The following is a 15,627-nucleotide window of genomic DNA, read 5'->3' as shown; positions in this document are numbered from 1 at the left end:
GATATTCCATCTGTGGGTAATAATCCTTAAACTACCTGGGGCTGTTACAAAGATTTTCCCTGCTGTACAGTGATAAAATCTGTAGAGATTTTGAGCTTGTTTGAGCAGGGCCCTTCTTACCTTTTTGTATCTGTAAGTGAAAATTGTTATGTTTGTACTTATTGTTATGTCTTGTTTACCCATTGTACAGCACTGCGGAATATGACTATACATAATAATAATAATAATAATAATAAGACAAGGATTTTCTCAAACACAATATTACATCAGTGATAAAGAAAACAGACGATGGTCTGAGACTAGCCTGTAAATCCACAATCTTAACCCAGTATGAACAAGAAAATGAAGGGGGAGACTCAACTGAAAACAGACTCCAGATGTATGATTTGCATCTATGGGCCTGTCTATGCCGCACAGTATTTTATACAGAGAATTGTTGTGATGCGCACACCTGGCATCCATACCTGTAGTTGTATGGTAAAATGTTTTTTAAAAGTTCTTTCTTTCTTATAAAGTGGCATCTTGTCATTTTTTGTGACAGGTGCGTTTAAAGTTCTCAGTCTTCTCACAACCCAGTGTCTATGTTATAACTATTATAGTATAATCAACTCAGTTTCATCCAATGTTAACCAATGAGTGGAATGGCCAGTAAGATACCGAGTAGAAAAGTGAATACAGACTGATGGGTCTGATATTTTTTTAAATACTTTGAATTTAATACTGCAAAATAAAAGAAGAAAAAAACATTTAATGAAGAAAAAATCCAGTTTTACAAATTTCACATGGTACATGAAGCATTTTTGGAGCAACTAAAACCTAGCAGTAGAGTGCTAAACAACCGGTGTACAGTCCATCTTCTAATGCTTGAAACAATGGTGCTTACTGTGATTAGCTTTCTTTTCAGAATTCAGACTTCGTATTTAAACATTAAACAGAGGAATTCCATTGGCTAACACAACGCCCCATGGTGCAATTGGAAAGGGAAGCAGCATACATGGCGATAGTGTATCTTCCACTGCAACACCGGCGGTGATGTACATGACACAAAGATTCTTGTTTTAATCTTTTCCTCCGCAGTTGGAATACATAAATACTTGCATTTCCACAAATATTACTGGATGTTTGCAAAGGACTGAGTGGCTTGAAGCACATTGTATAAAAAGTCCATAACTACTATGCATTGCCCAATCGGCATCAATAATTTAAAGTCCAAGGCGATGTCCTACAATTCAACATAGAATTTGTATAAGAACAATGTTGTTAGAGCGGGTCCCTAGTCAATGTCTTCATAGTCCAAGGAACCTCCCTATCTCTAAATGAAATCAAGTTTCTGCCGTTAGGCGTGAGGCCTGTATGGTTTTCACTGTCTTTACATTATGTTTCCCATCCCTGCCGTGAGGAGAAACGTTAGCTTCAATCAGGCTGTCCTTGGATCCTGTCCTTCTCTGAAAAACAGAATAAATAAATAATAACTTAATAATAGCTTAATAAAGTTAAGTTAAAACACACAGAGAATGTAACATAATTAAACCCCCCCCCAAAAATATAGCTACACACAAATACATATTAATAGTACTGAATGACACTACTCTCCACATAGGTTTTTTTGATTTTTTATACAAACTGGACAATTGTGGTAAAAACTATTACTATTAAACTTACATCTAATATTTTTTATAGGGACAGTGACGTTCTATATTCTATTTTATTTTACAAACCTGGTGAGAAGAAGTCCCACTGAGACAATGGGTGTCTGAGGCACGTGTCACAGGCAGAGGAGGCACTAGGTCGTTTTTCACACTGGAAAGGAAAAAAAGATAAAAAAATGTTGAATAAATACCATTCTGTGTGTTTCTATAATGTGCTGCTTCTAGAGGTGGTAACCATAGATTATAAGTGGGCTTTCACAACTAAGCTAGGTTCAGTATGCGAGAGATCAGAATCTAGGTTTGTTTGTGCATTTTTAAAAGATATTGCTGTTAAATATCTCCTGCAGCTTACTTGACTTCCGAAAGGACTGATCTCTCCCCATCAGAACACTGGGACCTCCGATACTGGCGGAAGCTGCGTGGAGAGTGCGAGTGCCGGATTCGGATAGGGTCCCCTTGGGTCCTGAAAAATAGATGAAAATAGATGATAGTAAAGGTTGTTGGATAATAACGTTAAATATGAGTTCAGGTGGAGTCCTGGGCTAATGTCACAGATCTCAAGATGGCATATTCACTCTCACACTGCAGCAAGAGTTAAAAGAACGGCCAGGTGGATTTTCCATCAATCTCATTGTTTAGGTTTTTATAATAGATTTATATACATTGGATATATATCCGTATGAAGAATTTCATTACAACACATATAGATTAATGTTGCTTTTGGTGATATACAATGTGTTATAAGTCTATAAGAAGTAGGAAACAAAAGGGGATGTAAAATAATATACATTTAATTTATTTATCATTTAAACGGTTGCCGGTAACATCCATACACGTTAATTCTCATTCCAATGCTTTCATGATGGCTTCTAATTTGTTTAAAAAGTCGTTTTAACATTTGATACCTAAGCCCCTTACAAAAAAATTAAACACAATTATTATGTTTTCACTGCAGAAACACAGTGGGTGCACTTTCATACAAATTGAATTTATAACAGTATTTTATAAACTGTAACCAGCGTTATAAAATATTGAACTCAAAATGTCTAATAAAAATATAAAAAGCTAGGCCCACTGGCATTCACCTATATAATAGGCTGGGCGGACCCTGCATAATGCATTGTTTAAACTGTAAGGTTGTATGCATTAAACAGGGGTAGCCAAGCTGCTGAAAGTTAAGCTCAGTGGCTCGTTATGCTCATCATAATGCACAGTAAAGTCACAGAGCTGTCTGGTACACTGCAATAGCACCCAGTAATCCCCCGGTTATAATTATTAATGCACAGGGAAGAGATTCAGAAATAATTACAATGCCACCTGGTTTGATGCTTCATTAAAAAAGACAAACCATCTAGAAAACGCAATCAGATCACCTTTCGCTTTCTTTAATTACCTAAACTGCACTAAAATGTATCTGTCACTAAGCTAAGGGATGCTAATTCACCTTATTGCCCCGTGCTACATGATTCTGTCAAACTCGCCCCGTTTTGAGGCTCCACCGTGAAACCGGTTTACCGGAGCTTATTAATTCAGCTCTCCCTATAACAAACACACCTATAATAGTCTATAACGGTAATAGTATACCATATTAGAATGTCACCTAATCTCCTAGAAAATCAAGACATTTTAGAAACGCCACAATAATAATCCCTACATAAGCTTGCGGTATAACGTAAACGATTAAACCAGCATCAAACTAGTCGTTACGTTACTACTGCACTTACGTACGTCAGATCCATGTAGGCCCATTCTAAAATGTCTTGATTTTGTAGGCCCGGACTGGCCTTTAGGAAGCATACTACTGTAAACATACCATAAACCGCTCTGTCACCATTTCACGTCTGCTAAAAATCCCACATTGACTAATTCACTGATTTTTTTTTATCCTTTCTGACACTTCAATTCTCTTTAATCCTCAGGTAGACAGCCAGCGGCATTCCAGCTTCTGTGGACAACTCACACTAATAAGGCTTGGTGAAAATTATATCATCCAAAATTTCAGTTTTTAGCAGCCTCTCCCGGCTTTGAACTGCTCAGTACCATAATTACAGAAAGACTATTTACATATAATACGTTGGGTCAGTTTAATGGCAAGTAAACTTACTCTATTTTCATGTATGGAATTTCCTTTAATTGTTCTGCAGATAAGCCTGAGGGATCAACAAGTTCCTTCCTGAAAAGTGACCAACAAAGTCAACAAATTAGCAATTAACACAGCAGTTCATTCTCATGTCCGTATTTGCAACAACAAATAATTGTTCTGGAAAGAATATGGAAGCTGGTAAGAGCTGGAAAAATATGCAAGTTTTAGAGTCGATATTCCAAAGGAGGCTTTTATTTCTACCGCTCCGATCATAGAGACGCTCAACAGTTATTGTATACTCATGAAAAATACTTGTTTTTTCCAAATTTAAGAATAGTTACAGAGATGTTGTATATAATATACAGGTACAAACTTATACATTTTCTGTAATGTTTTCCTGACGTTATACTGCGCATGAATGTACAGTATTTGCTGAAGACTAGATTATACCCAAAATAGTGCATGGGTTCTGTTACTGGTTGGTGCCACCATTTTCTTATATATTTTTAAATGTTGGGATCCACTGTTGAAGAAGTTGTTAAATACAATAGAAATCACCCTTAGCTATTCAACCGCTCAGAGAAGGTGGTATTTGTGATAGACACGACAGATTGCTGATTAATTTGCTAATTAATATAAATCCCTAGCATGTTACTTTTGGTATATCATAGACATAAAGGCTTAATCACATAGAAAGAATTAGTATTAAGGGATTTGTGAATGTAGGTGACAATAGAAGCGCACTGACTGGGGGTCACACCTCACTTACAAGAATGTTACTTCTCAATGCATAAAACAAAAACGTTTGGGCACATCTTTGGCACTACAGAAGCAGGCTACAAATCCCATAATGCTCAGCCAGCATAAAGGAATCCTAGGTAGGTTCAGGTTGGCTGGAGATATAGTAAGCCATTGGACAAGGCAGCTGCTCTGTGGAAATTAAACAAGCAGTATTATCTTTTATAATGTGGCAGTGTCAGCAGCTACGTACCTGTGGAATTATTAAACCTAACTTTTCATGCATTAATATTTCACTCATTAAATAAATTTATTGATGATTGTATTGAACTGATTATACGTGTGTGTATGCAGTGTGTTTGTAGCCATATGTTACTTACTGAATATGTTTCCACAGTTCTTCTTTTGCTTGAACATCCGGGCTTCTCCTGTCAATTGGCAAAAGCAGGCAAAACACAGATTAACTTTAAATTCCCCACACCTTTTCCATAAATTGTTAAATTCATTTAGAGGTAATGATAAACTAGGGCTACCTTAAAGTCGAAAAAGGATTTCCCAAAAATGGATCCCAAATCCCCGTGTCCCCTTTCCTTCCCTGATGGACCTCAGAATGTTGAGCGCATAACAGCAGCTCTTAAGGACAGAATATACCGGTATATAGAAACATATATATATATATATAGAAACATCCGAAACCTCTATTTAAACATTGTGTGAATATAACACATTTTTTAATGTCTTACCCAAATAGCTATTGACAGGACACAAAGTGACATAATTTTTTTTAGAGTAAAGTCTCATCGCAAAGTGTCCCTCTATGGACATGTGAAATGTTGGGCGGTATTAATTAAAGCGCCTGTATTAATGCTTCAGCTGACATGCCCACAGACATACATTAGGATGGGAGGATTGAGACTGCTAGGTAGAAGGCTTTCACCAAATTAAGATACAATATTTCTGTGCAGTGCATTCTTTGCATCAGTATTATACTTCATTAGACATATTTTAACCCTCTTGGAGGTGAAGCAGCCATTTATTGGAAATCCAATTCATATCATGTTTTCTGTATCATGCTGGTAGCGCTGGTTCCTCCAGCTGGGCAGGGTTTCTTGCTCGGTCATTATGACTCCATTGTGTCTCTGTGCAGCACCTCTAATAAATCTACAGGCTCATTAGAGTACAGCGGGGAGCTTGGAGCGCAGCGTTGGACAATTAAATTGTCTACATGTAAGGTTGATACAAACAAATCAAGCCAATAACTGCCCGCAGTTAGCTTTAACCTCTCCTCTAATAGTCACTCTGAGACCTTCCATTTGCAATACCTGGGGCAGTTTAATGTTTGCAGGCATTCATCATGGCCTATCGCGCTTTTTTATAAACCCTTCATGGAAAACATGCGGTTCCTATGTCTTTGGGAAAAGTTCTAACATTTTGGGCATTTATTTTAATTTATTTAGCCTACCTATCAGACTATAGTGGCAGTATTATGTTGGGCTCTGTTGAATTCTAAAATGACTTGATGTAGAATAATACATCGGGAGCTTGTACGATGAATGAGTACGCCTAGTGCTTGCGCATGTACAAATAGCGAGGGCTGCTTCCTGAGAGCAGGAGACAACCACATGAAATGTGAAAGAACAACTTGGTTTAATGAAAACACTAAAGGCATTATTAAAACAAGGAATCCAAAATTGAACCATATAATATTTGTTTTTCTGATTGGCTGCTTTCTGAACATATTTTAACATCTTTACTTCTCTCAAATCCAAATGCTTTCGATCTCTGGGGTTAAAGGAAAAGCTGTTTTTTAGTAACGAGAGTTAAGATGCAAAAAATGACAATGTACCAAACCAGTGTAATAAATTGTGTTAATAGAGTCATTCTGAATACATTCTTTGCATAGCAGAAAAAGTTGATTGTAAAAAGCAGTGTTGAGCCCTGCAGATATCCTATCAAAGTGATTTTTGTTGTTTGGTTTTAGTGTTCATTTATCTAATTATTCTGCGTCACCAAGCAGTGCAGACATTATATCTGCATACTAGTTGGACACCAAGAACTAGATGTCCACATCCCATTTCAATATTAATGTGAAAACTGAAACCTAAAGGCTGCGCACGGGGCTTCCATAATGTCAGAGTAATCATCAATAATTATTATTATGCTGTATTGTAATCACAAAGCCTGCCCATGTACTTAGATATTCAGTATAAAGAAGTACATGTTAACGTGTATTGTTAAAGAAAAAGACATTTAAGCATATATATATATGTGTATGTATAATAAAGGAGTGCTGTGTTTTATGTTAATATACAGATACAAAATAAAAGCCAGCGCATTCACACTTATGGAGAGTAATTAGTTTAATAAGTGCTACTGCTAAGCTTGTGTTTTGTCGGTAAAAGCACAGACTGCTACAGCTTGGGGACAAAGAACAAACTGCCGTCACTTGTGCCAAGTTTCTTTCAGACCGGACATTAAATTACTGAGAATTAAAAGTAATCAGCGCAGCGACCCGTAACTGTAACAGGCCGACTGTAATAGCACACAGCGCCGCACAACATAAAGGTGATATGCATGGCACTTCATATTAGCAATATTACAATGTGTCAATGATATGATGCACTATGGGGACATTTATCAGTACGGCTGCTCTTCTAGTATGCTAGGAGATCATAGAAACATAGTGATTTAGGTTAACAAAAGGCACAAGTCCATCAAGTTCAACCTTGCGGCAAATCCAGAAGAAGACAAAAAGGGAAAAACTCTTTCCAAAATGTCAATTGGATTTCTCAGTGGATCAACGAGATATAACTAGTCATGTCCTTCTAATAATTATACGCCTGTATATTCTTCTTTGCTTAAAAAAAATCATATAGCCTGTATTTAAGGGCATCTATTAAATTTGATAGCACAATGTCTGTGGGTAGTGGATTCCACATCTTTATTGTTCTTACTGTAACGAACTCTTATTTGCTGCTTTAAAATGAAAATTTCTTTGCACAGACCAATTAATGAACAGGTCATCAATATTTATTACAAAGAGTAGGAAAGATAAGCTATATTTATCGACACTGCTTTGCGAACGATAGCTGTATTTTCTTTTATGAGCAGACTGTCTGAAGTCTGGCCCCTTCATTTGTAGCGGTAATTATGGGGAATAACCATGTAGATATTAGCACATGTGTATTCTGTACAGCATGTACGAGCCCTAAGACCTGCAAGTCTTACAGGTACCAATTTACATGAAATATTAATTGATACTTGATATCTAGGATAATGTTTCAGTACAAATGCTTTAGCAAAACATCAGTATAGTTTACGTACGATCGTGACCGGTGCCTGGATCTTCGGTAGTTGGGCTCATTCTGATTCTTCTCCATCTGTCTTCTTAAAACGGCTTCCCACTGAGGGGCAGAATCAACCATGTCATTTTCCTGCCGTAACCTGCAAAAGAAGCTCAGTAAGTTTTTGCACAAGAACCTTTATGTGACTAATACTGCCAAGGTATCCTATCATTACTACCATATCACATAGATTGGACAATATTAGTCAAGAAAAGAAACAGTCAGCACCAAATAAGCTTGTAAACATAGTTATTGGCTGCTAGATGAATTTTTCTGTTTTTGTGGATCCACAAAAAAATGCCACATACAACTTAACCCTTTAATGACAAAGCACGTACATGTACGGGCTCAAAATGCATTGGTTTCAATGGGTTTAGGGACCGCCCATTGTCCTTAAGGGGTTAATATTAAGAACACAAAGTACTGGCTCAGCTAGTAACAGAGGTTTGAGAAAATAATGCAATTCAGTCATGTCAAGCGATCCAATATATATACACAGCGCTTAATTAACCCATTACTCAAAATATTAAGATTTTAAAAAGAGAGGGAAGAGAGTTACTCGTACCAGAGGTATGAGCCAAAATCATAAACATTTTTTGTCATGCCGAAGGTTACTTTACCACATGTCTATCTCTATGTACAAAACATGATAGCAAGAACTGCACAGACATCTCAAACCAACAAACTGCTACACGTGAGAATACATTCATTCTTACAGCATCAGGTTTGATAGCCTATATTTGTTTCAATCGGGTCACCCTCCAAAAAAACAAAAAGTACTAGTAATGTGTGAAATATGAATGTAGTGATGTACAGAAGGACCACTTGGTGCGGTCACATATATCTAATGAAGTGTGTGTTGAGATAAAGCCGATCAGTGCACTGTGGCAGGAAAGTGCTCCAGCTGAAATTATTGGAGTACTTTGCACACAGGGGTCTGAACAGGCAGCCATGATATATTACTGAAAACATCTCGTGCAGGGAAAATACCTGGGGGATGGGTGAAGGGGCAAATGCATATGGGGGGCATTGCTAAATGATGGCTGCAATGTCCCTTTAACTGTCGTAAAGGCGAAGACCTGTGACGCAGAACAGAGCTTTAATTCTCCTACGGCTGAGTTGTATGTCTTTAAGTCTTTATCTACTGATGTAAAACCTACCTACCCTAAAAATGAACTGGATTGGTGACTTTTTAGCTTGAGAACCTTAAACTGTAGTGTCCTTGTTGCCTTACATAGCCAATATGATAGCACTATTGTACAGTGGCTGACAACAAGATGACTAAAACTTAATTTTTTTATTTAGTAAAAAAAAAATTTTTTATTTGTAAAAATAAACTCAATGGAAAATAACCGGCTGACCGATGCCAAGAAAGCAGAAATTTAATTGACAGGTTAAGAGCACTTTAAGAGGGTGATAGGACTAGATGGGAATTACAAACTCATCACACAGACAAGAAAGCAAGGAAACCCATAATGACATTAATGTAAGCAATTTCACATGCAATTTTCCAGAGCTACAGCACGCAAAGACAACCTCCTGCTGTGACCAAGAAAGATTCTAAAGACTTCTGACACGCTCGCGTTCTGCGCCAACTTCTGCTGGAAATAATTTATAATAACAAGTGGCTTTCTTCTCTCTGAACTCTGCTCTTAGGGGCTGACTAACTGTTAACGCTGCTTGAAGTTGGAACAAGAGGGAATTAAACATTTCGTGATCTCCCAAATCGCTCATATTCTTTTTAGATCAATTATTAAAGAGGCTACTGTCACGGTCAGAGCTTTTAGCATAACTAAATTAATAAAAGCTAGCTATAGCTGGTGATTTTTTATTTGGCAGTCGATTTTACAGATATTTAGTTGATTTAAAAAGTGTTAACTTCATAGAAATCTATGTATCTCCTTTCTCCTCATCCCATCCTTACCAAGGCTGCTTAAACCAATAAGAACCAATCAGCAACCTAACAAAAGAAAGGGAAAATCATGCAGGTTGAAAATCATAGGTTGCCATGGTGATTGCACTAAAATTGCTCTGCATATGCTTGTTTCGATTGCAACCCTGGCTCTCTGGCATCCCTATCGAGTATTTTATTTTTGCTGCATATAAACCTCCCATGAGGTAAATGTGATACATAACCACAAATTATAAAGCAGTATTACAAGTGGACAACGATCGCTTAGCTGCTTTATCAATATTGGATTGAAGCGGTCATTATGCTGTGTTGTAAAGAGGCTCATTATTATATAGTTTATGAGCCCTTTCTCTGATTTGTATTACTGCGAGGCAATTCATTTACCACGAAGCTGACTTCTGTATTGATCATGACAAGCCGAGAGCTTAAAGAAAATGAGGTCAGTGTGCGTGTTAGGGTGAGTATGGCAGGGGGGATGTTGCCTGAGCAGTTAGACGATTAGCCTGTGGATGATCAATATGCACTGCTTGAGAGCGACACAAATATTTTTTACCCATATGTTACAAATTAACAGATAAAATCATATTATCAAGAGTTTAAATAATGAACCAGCGAGTTAGTGCGTTTGGCATTACACGGAAAATCATCTACCAATAAACACCTAATTGTCACTGCCCTGCTATAAATCAGCATGAGTGCCTTCCCAAAATTCCACAATTTTTTATTAAAATTAGGCAACTAAATAAAAACAATGCGTCATTTTATGACAAAATAACACAATGGAAAGCTTAGCAATCCCTTACTTCTTTAATGAATGAAGGAGATCGATTTAGCGACCCGTCTAGAATCAAGCATTGAAGTTGCTGATGTTTGTTTCGAAGTGACTATATTTCTTCTGCTTTTAATATGTATCAACTGAAATAGTTAATTACTAAATTATTTATACAAAATATTACATTTATGTGTAAAATATCGAGTTGAATTGTAAAATATATGATTGGCTCAGAAAATATCCCTATGGAAGTGACTGTCAGCGTGATGCAATAAATACTAGCATATCATTTAGTGTAGGAGTAGTGTAGAAGCTTCTTTTTAATGCTACGTTGCAGGTGTTGGCATTGAAAGGCTGAAAGCATTGCTGGTACCCTGTGTTTTTGCCTCTCTGGCCATGGACTTACATTGTAAACCAGGCATCATTCCCATTGGGATTTAGAGAGTTTACGTCAATCAAGTTCAAGATCTCTTTTTTGCAAGATGATCACCTCAACTGCCAAAATGTGAAAGGGATCCTGCGTGTTTGACTCTTCTCAGTGTTTTTAATATCTGAACATCAGCTACATTTTCTGTACCACTAGATGGAGCTCGCTGGGTTTAATAAGCATTTCAAAAGCAACTAGTCAGGGATATACTGCATACAGCAGTCATCGTCACGATACTTTCCTGTTTGAACAGAAGCCTTCAATATGTCATTATACATGAAATCATACTGCGGGGAGCAGCCATAGAACTATATAGGGAAGTCATCAGAGCAGGTTCTCCAACCACAATGTTTTCTGTTTACCTCTTTATACCTGTCTACACTGCCTCTTACTCTATCTAAAGCACTTGATAGACACTAGGTCCCTTGATAATGTGTGATATGAGTGAGTAATGGAATAATTTATGGTTTTCTTAAGTAACAAATATAACATTAATACGTTAAATGAAAACTTCCTGGATGAATGCATGTCAAAGGACTCTGCAAGTCTCCCTCGTGACACCGGCAGGAACAGGCAGCAAACGTATCACACGGCAAGAGATGCGTTTGGCTGCGCACATCTCCGCAAGTAGCAAGGGGATGAAAAAGGAAGAAATGAATATGGTCGATTCTGTAGAACGCCTCCATGTATTTGCAAGGAGGACACCAACAAAACTTTAAGGGACCACTCAGCTATCATACGCATTAAAGGCCATATATCGGCTGGAGTGTCCCTTTAAAGAAACACCTGTTACATTTTGTTTTCTTAACTAGAAGGTCTACAGATTTATGTTACTGCTTGTTCTTTTGTATAGTTGGAGCCTCTTCAGGGTTTTCCCAACATTTATAGAATGTAAATGTAGGAATCAGAATAATCAGAGGAACTTTACACACACAAAGCAAGAAGGACTGAAGAACAATGTATCTGTTCTCCAGCATTAATAACTGTATCTTAAAAAACAAAAATCAGACAGACCTCAGTAACATTTTTTTTATTTTGATAGAACAGGCTGCCAAAGCACAGATGTCCACCAACCCTTAAAAACAATCTATTAGAAAAAAGAGGTCATTCATATAGGAGAAATGGAAGAAAGTTATGTTAAATGTGCATTTATTTACCTGACTGCACACACATATCTTTATATAGACTGGTAAGTATTGCTATATAGTATGCCCATGTTATATCTATTATGTGACTTTAGTAGATATGTTAAGGTCTGCATTTGCATTTACGTATGCAGTAGTTAAGTAGAACTACCGATACCCCTTTGTGGAATGCACCAAAGTTACCTGTTTCTCTTTTTCCGATGCTCTCTGATGCAGTTTTCCGACTCACTACCACTGCTGGTATTACAACGTGATCGGGATCTGGAAATGAAGTCCAATAACATGAATATATGATTTACAACAATACCTACATCTGTCTGTCTGCTAAAGGAAAAAGAAATCACAGGTCACGAAAAATATAGCTACTAAAGAAGCACAAGCACTCAATGAAGCCTTTTCTAAGATATCCTAGTTAACAATATTTTAAGTAGCATATGAAGTCTTGACTGTGGTGCTTAAAGTATAAATAAAGTATATAAAGCTTAAAAAAGAGGTATGTGTTATACATTTACCTCCTTTAATGAAAATCAGGTTGACGTTACTATAGTAACAACCTGGGAATTCTGCCAAACTGAACACAACTTAGAATTGTGCAGCGCAGGGTGGTTTCCATAATCCTGCCGCATCCATAATCATCAATGAGCCAAGTTACCCCATGGCTGTCATATCATAAAGTACGTGCTACTCCAATTACCCCCGCAGAACGCTCAGAGAGTAGCAATGTAGCGCTAACACCCGAAGTCCAGTTATCTAAAGTGTTAGAGCCGTAGACCCAAATTTTTATTTAAACTGTAGTGATTATTTTTAAAAAAGCCATTTTTCATAAAGAAATATCAATATCTTCTTGAAGATCAAGCCGGGTACAGTTCATAAGAAACAAAGCAATCAAAGCGTTAAAATTCACTGAATTTGAAACATAGTTGTGATTCTTGTCTCACTTTAGGGTTTCTGAAAAGGGCAAATCACTAGTTCTATAATGACAATTTATTGGATTGAAACATTAAAGATTTCTTTTTATTTTGCTATGCAGAAAGAAATATTATTTGTATTCTGTGATTTCGTTAAGTACCCAGTACCAAGATAGGGTTAAATGTGCGAGAAGCTACCCATTTGGCTTTCTTTCCAGAAATGTCAGATATCTTTTATTTATCATGTTCCAGCGTACCTCCTCCTGTGCTTTAGATCTGAATCCTCACCACTGTGTTGTCCTTTCCTATAAAAAAAGAAAAGCATGATCATAAAAATCCATGTTTGTACTCGCATGGTTGGAGGACAAATAAACACCGGCTGATTCAAGAATGATGCATTGACAATTTGTGTATTTGTTAATTGTATTTTAAAAAATATATATGAAATGATACAGAAAATATAACATGAAGAGAAAATGGTGATGTTTAGCCAAACAGGCCTGGGCAAATCGGGCAGAGCGGATGACATATTTAATCACATTGAGTATATTTAAAGGAGGACTTTCACTGTCACATTTTTTAAAGCACAAATAAATTCATGCATTAAAAGTTGCACCTTTTTGTGGGTTAATCAGTGTAACTGCCTTGGCGATATTTTTAAATATATCTATTTTAAAGCCGATTTCCTGTACTTAGCTCAGTGGTTCCCCTTGAAAATCCATGAAGATACTCTGTAGAATTCTCCCCTATATTTGCCTCTTCTCTTGGCCCCCAGCTCCAAACTTGTATGTGCTCAAAAACGGGACAACTGAAGGTATTTTTTATCTATTTATTTATTACAGTTTAAAAGTATTTCCGAAGTGCTTTAATTTGCATTTTCCATTGGTGTGGCTGTATGGTAGAGTGTCGTGTCCCTCTAAATTGTCTCCCTTCCCTTCAGCTCACCCTTAAATATGCTGCCTGGACCATTCAACAACAATAATAATCTAAACAACAGATGTTTCTATGGTATATATATATATATATCTTATTTTATTGTGTAAACACAGTTACATAAGCTTAGATGGTGTACAGAACTAGGAGAGATCCACTTTAAGTCTTCTTACCTCCGTATAGGTGGTCCTGACTCATTGTCACTACCCGACTGGTTGCGCCTCCGAGGTGTTGGAAACTTTGGTGATTTATTGCGGTCACTGGGAGAATTGTAAAGCCCACTGTAAACAAATGTTTTTGTTGATTCACTTTTGGTTGCTTTTTCATGTATTAAAATCCACCACGCATATTAAGGCTTTATAACTAAAATCCCCTAACGCTACAATGAAACTAGACCTATACAACAGCTCATTTCCAGAAGCTTGGAAATAAAATCTTAAGGGAGAGATCCCTGAGGACAGAAACTGATTTGATCTGATGGAAGTGGTAGTGAAAGAGACAGCAGCATTGTACTTAAGAAGCCCTTCCAGGCTTCTTAGAAAATAACAGCTTTTATATCACAGTAGAGATTCTAAAGATTAGTTTGCTTAGAATAGAGCTGGAAAGAACATATCAAGCATGGAAAGTATTCATGTTCTGTATGTTATAATGCTTTGTATATCACGTTGTTTATTATAAACATACACCAGGACTAAGAGACTCAACCCTGTTTGACATTTGCTGCATGATGACCCTCATGGATCACCCGGCAATGTGTGTTTTCTGAGCTGCGGACCATTAGCTCTAGACACGTGTTCAGGTTGTCAGCTCCTTTGCCCAGGCAGGATACACTATGGGTGATTTTCTCTCATTACCCCTATAACCTGGCGGAGATCTAGTACAGATCCCCAGTATTGGTGTAGGATAAAACCAGATCACCGTCTGTAAGCACTGTTTAAACAACCAGCTGCTTTATAAAAACACCAAGAACATTGTTAAAACAGAGCCCAACACTTGGGCAGTGCCTATGGGTAGTAGCCTAGGTTGCCTTGTGTGTAACGTGATCTTGACTGAGACTAACACTGGTGTTGGAATTTTGGCCACGGATATTTGAAAAGGTATCAAAATTAACAGCAATACATATGTGTCGATCTGCCCAGATTGTGAATTTCATTTGATTAATTTTTTTGTACAAATATGAAATAAACTAACTTTCCATTCATATTATTATTTATTTTGTACGCAATGTATGAATATGAAATATAGCCATTTTTCACTCCTCTTCTATTTTTTGCTTGCGTCTTTATACAACACATCTGGACCGCTGTGTGGGGAAAGTAGATCTATCTCTTGGATGATCCCTAGCGCCGTGTATAGAAACAGAATACAATGGATAGAATAATGCGCGGAGGAAGGAGAATTGTAGTCTCACTCAGCGGCCTGGATTGCAGATATTTCACAGCAGAAGATCTCTGCAGGTGAGTTTAGCAAAGAGTGAATGTATCTCATTAAACTGAGTTCAGAGTGTCTTTGCATAAACACCAAATAATTTGAACATTATGCCGTTCCGCATGTACAAAAACTCTTCTAGATGTCTGCACAAAGTTCTGTACAGGTTCCACCAGCAGTCGCTATCCGGTTACAATGGACGTTCTTCGGTTACATCCACTGCCCAAATAAAGCATCTTTGCAGGCTTCTGCTTTGTCTGCCTTTCCTTGTGTTTGAAGCTGATGTCA

The 15,627-nt window shown here is 37.2% G+C and overlaps 1 protein-coding gene across 1 annotated transcript in view; it reads right to left on the bottom strand.

The window, feature by feature from the left end:
- Nucleotides 1–728: 728 nt before the first annotated feature.
- The window catches only part of EPB41L4A (erythrocyte membrane protein band 4.1 like 4A), a 76,820-nt gene continuing 61,921 nt past the window's right edge, over nucleotides 729–15,627 (bottom strand). Inside the window, exons 15-23 of the mRNA XM_053474294.1 lie at nucleotides 14,085–14,192; nucleotides 13,236–13,283; nucleotides 12,254–12,331; nucleotides 7,795–7,914; nucleotides 4,851–4,898; nucleotides 3,754–3,822; nucleotides 2,002–2,112; nucleotides 1,719–1,800; nucleotides 729–1,445 (exon numbers count right to left, since the gene is read on the bottom strand). Coding sequence (XP_053330269.1) covers nucleotides 1,323–1,445; nucleotides 1,719–1,800; nucleotides 2,002–2,112; nucleotides 3,754–3,822; nucleotides 4,851–4,898; nucleotides 7,795–7,914; nucleotides 12,254–12,331; nucleotides 13,236–13,283; nucleotides 14,085–14,192 — 787 coding nt within the window. The 3' untranslated portion in view covers nucleotides 729–1,322. The remainder of the gene's footprint in view (nucleotides 1,446–1,718; nucleotides 1,801–2,001; nucleotides 2,113–3,753; nucleotides 3,823–4,850; nucleotides 4,899–7,794; nucleotides 7,915–12,253; nucleotides 12,332–13,235; nucleotides 13,284–14,084; nucleotides 14,193–15,627) is intronic.

Source organism: Spea bombifrons, chromosome 1, assembly GCF_027358695.1.
Source record: "Spea bombifrons isolate aSpeBom1 chromosome 1, aSpeBom1.2.pri, whole genome shotgun sequence".
NCBI lineage: Eukaryota > Metazoa > Chordata > Amphibia > Anura > Pelobatidae > Spea > Spea bombifrons.
This window is presented reverse-complemented; position numbering and strand designations above follow the sequence as displayed.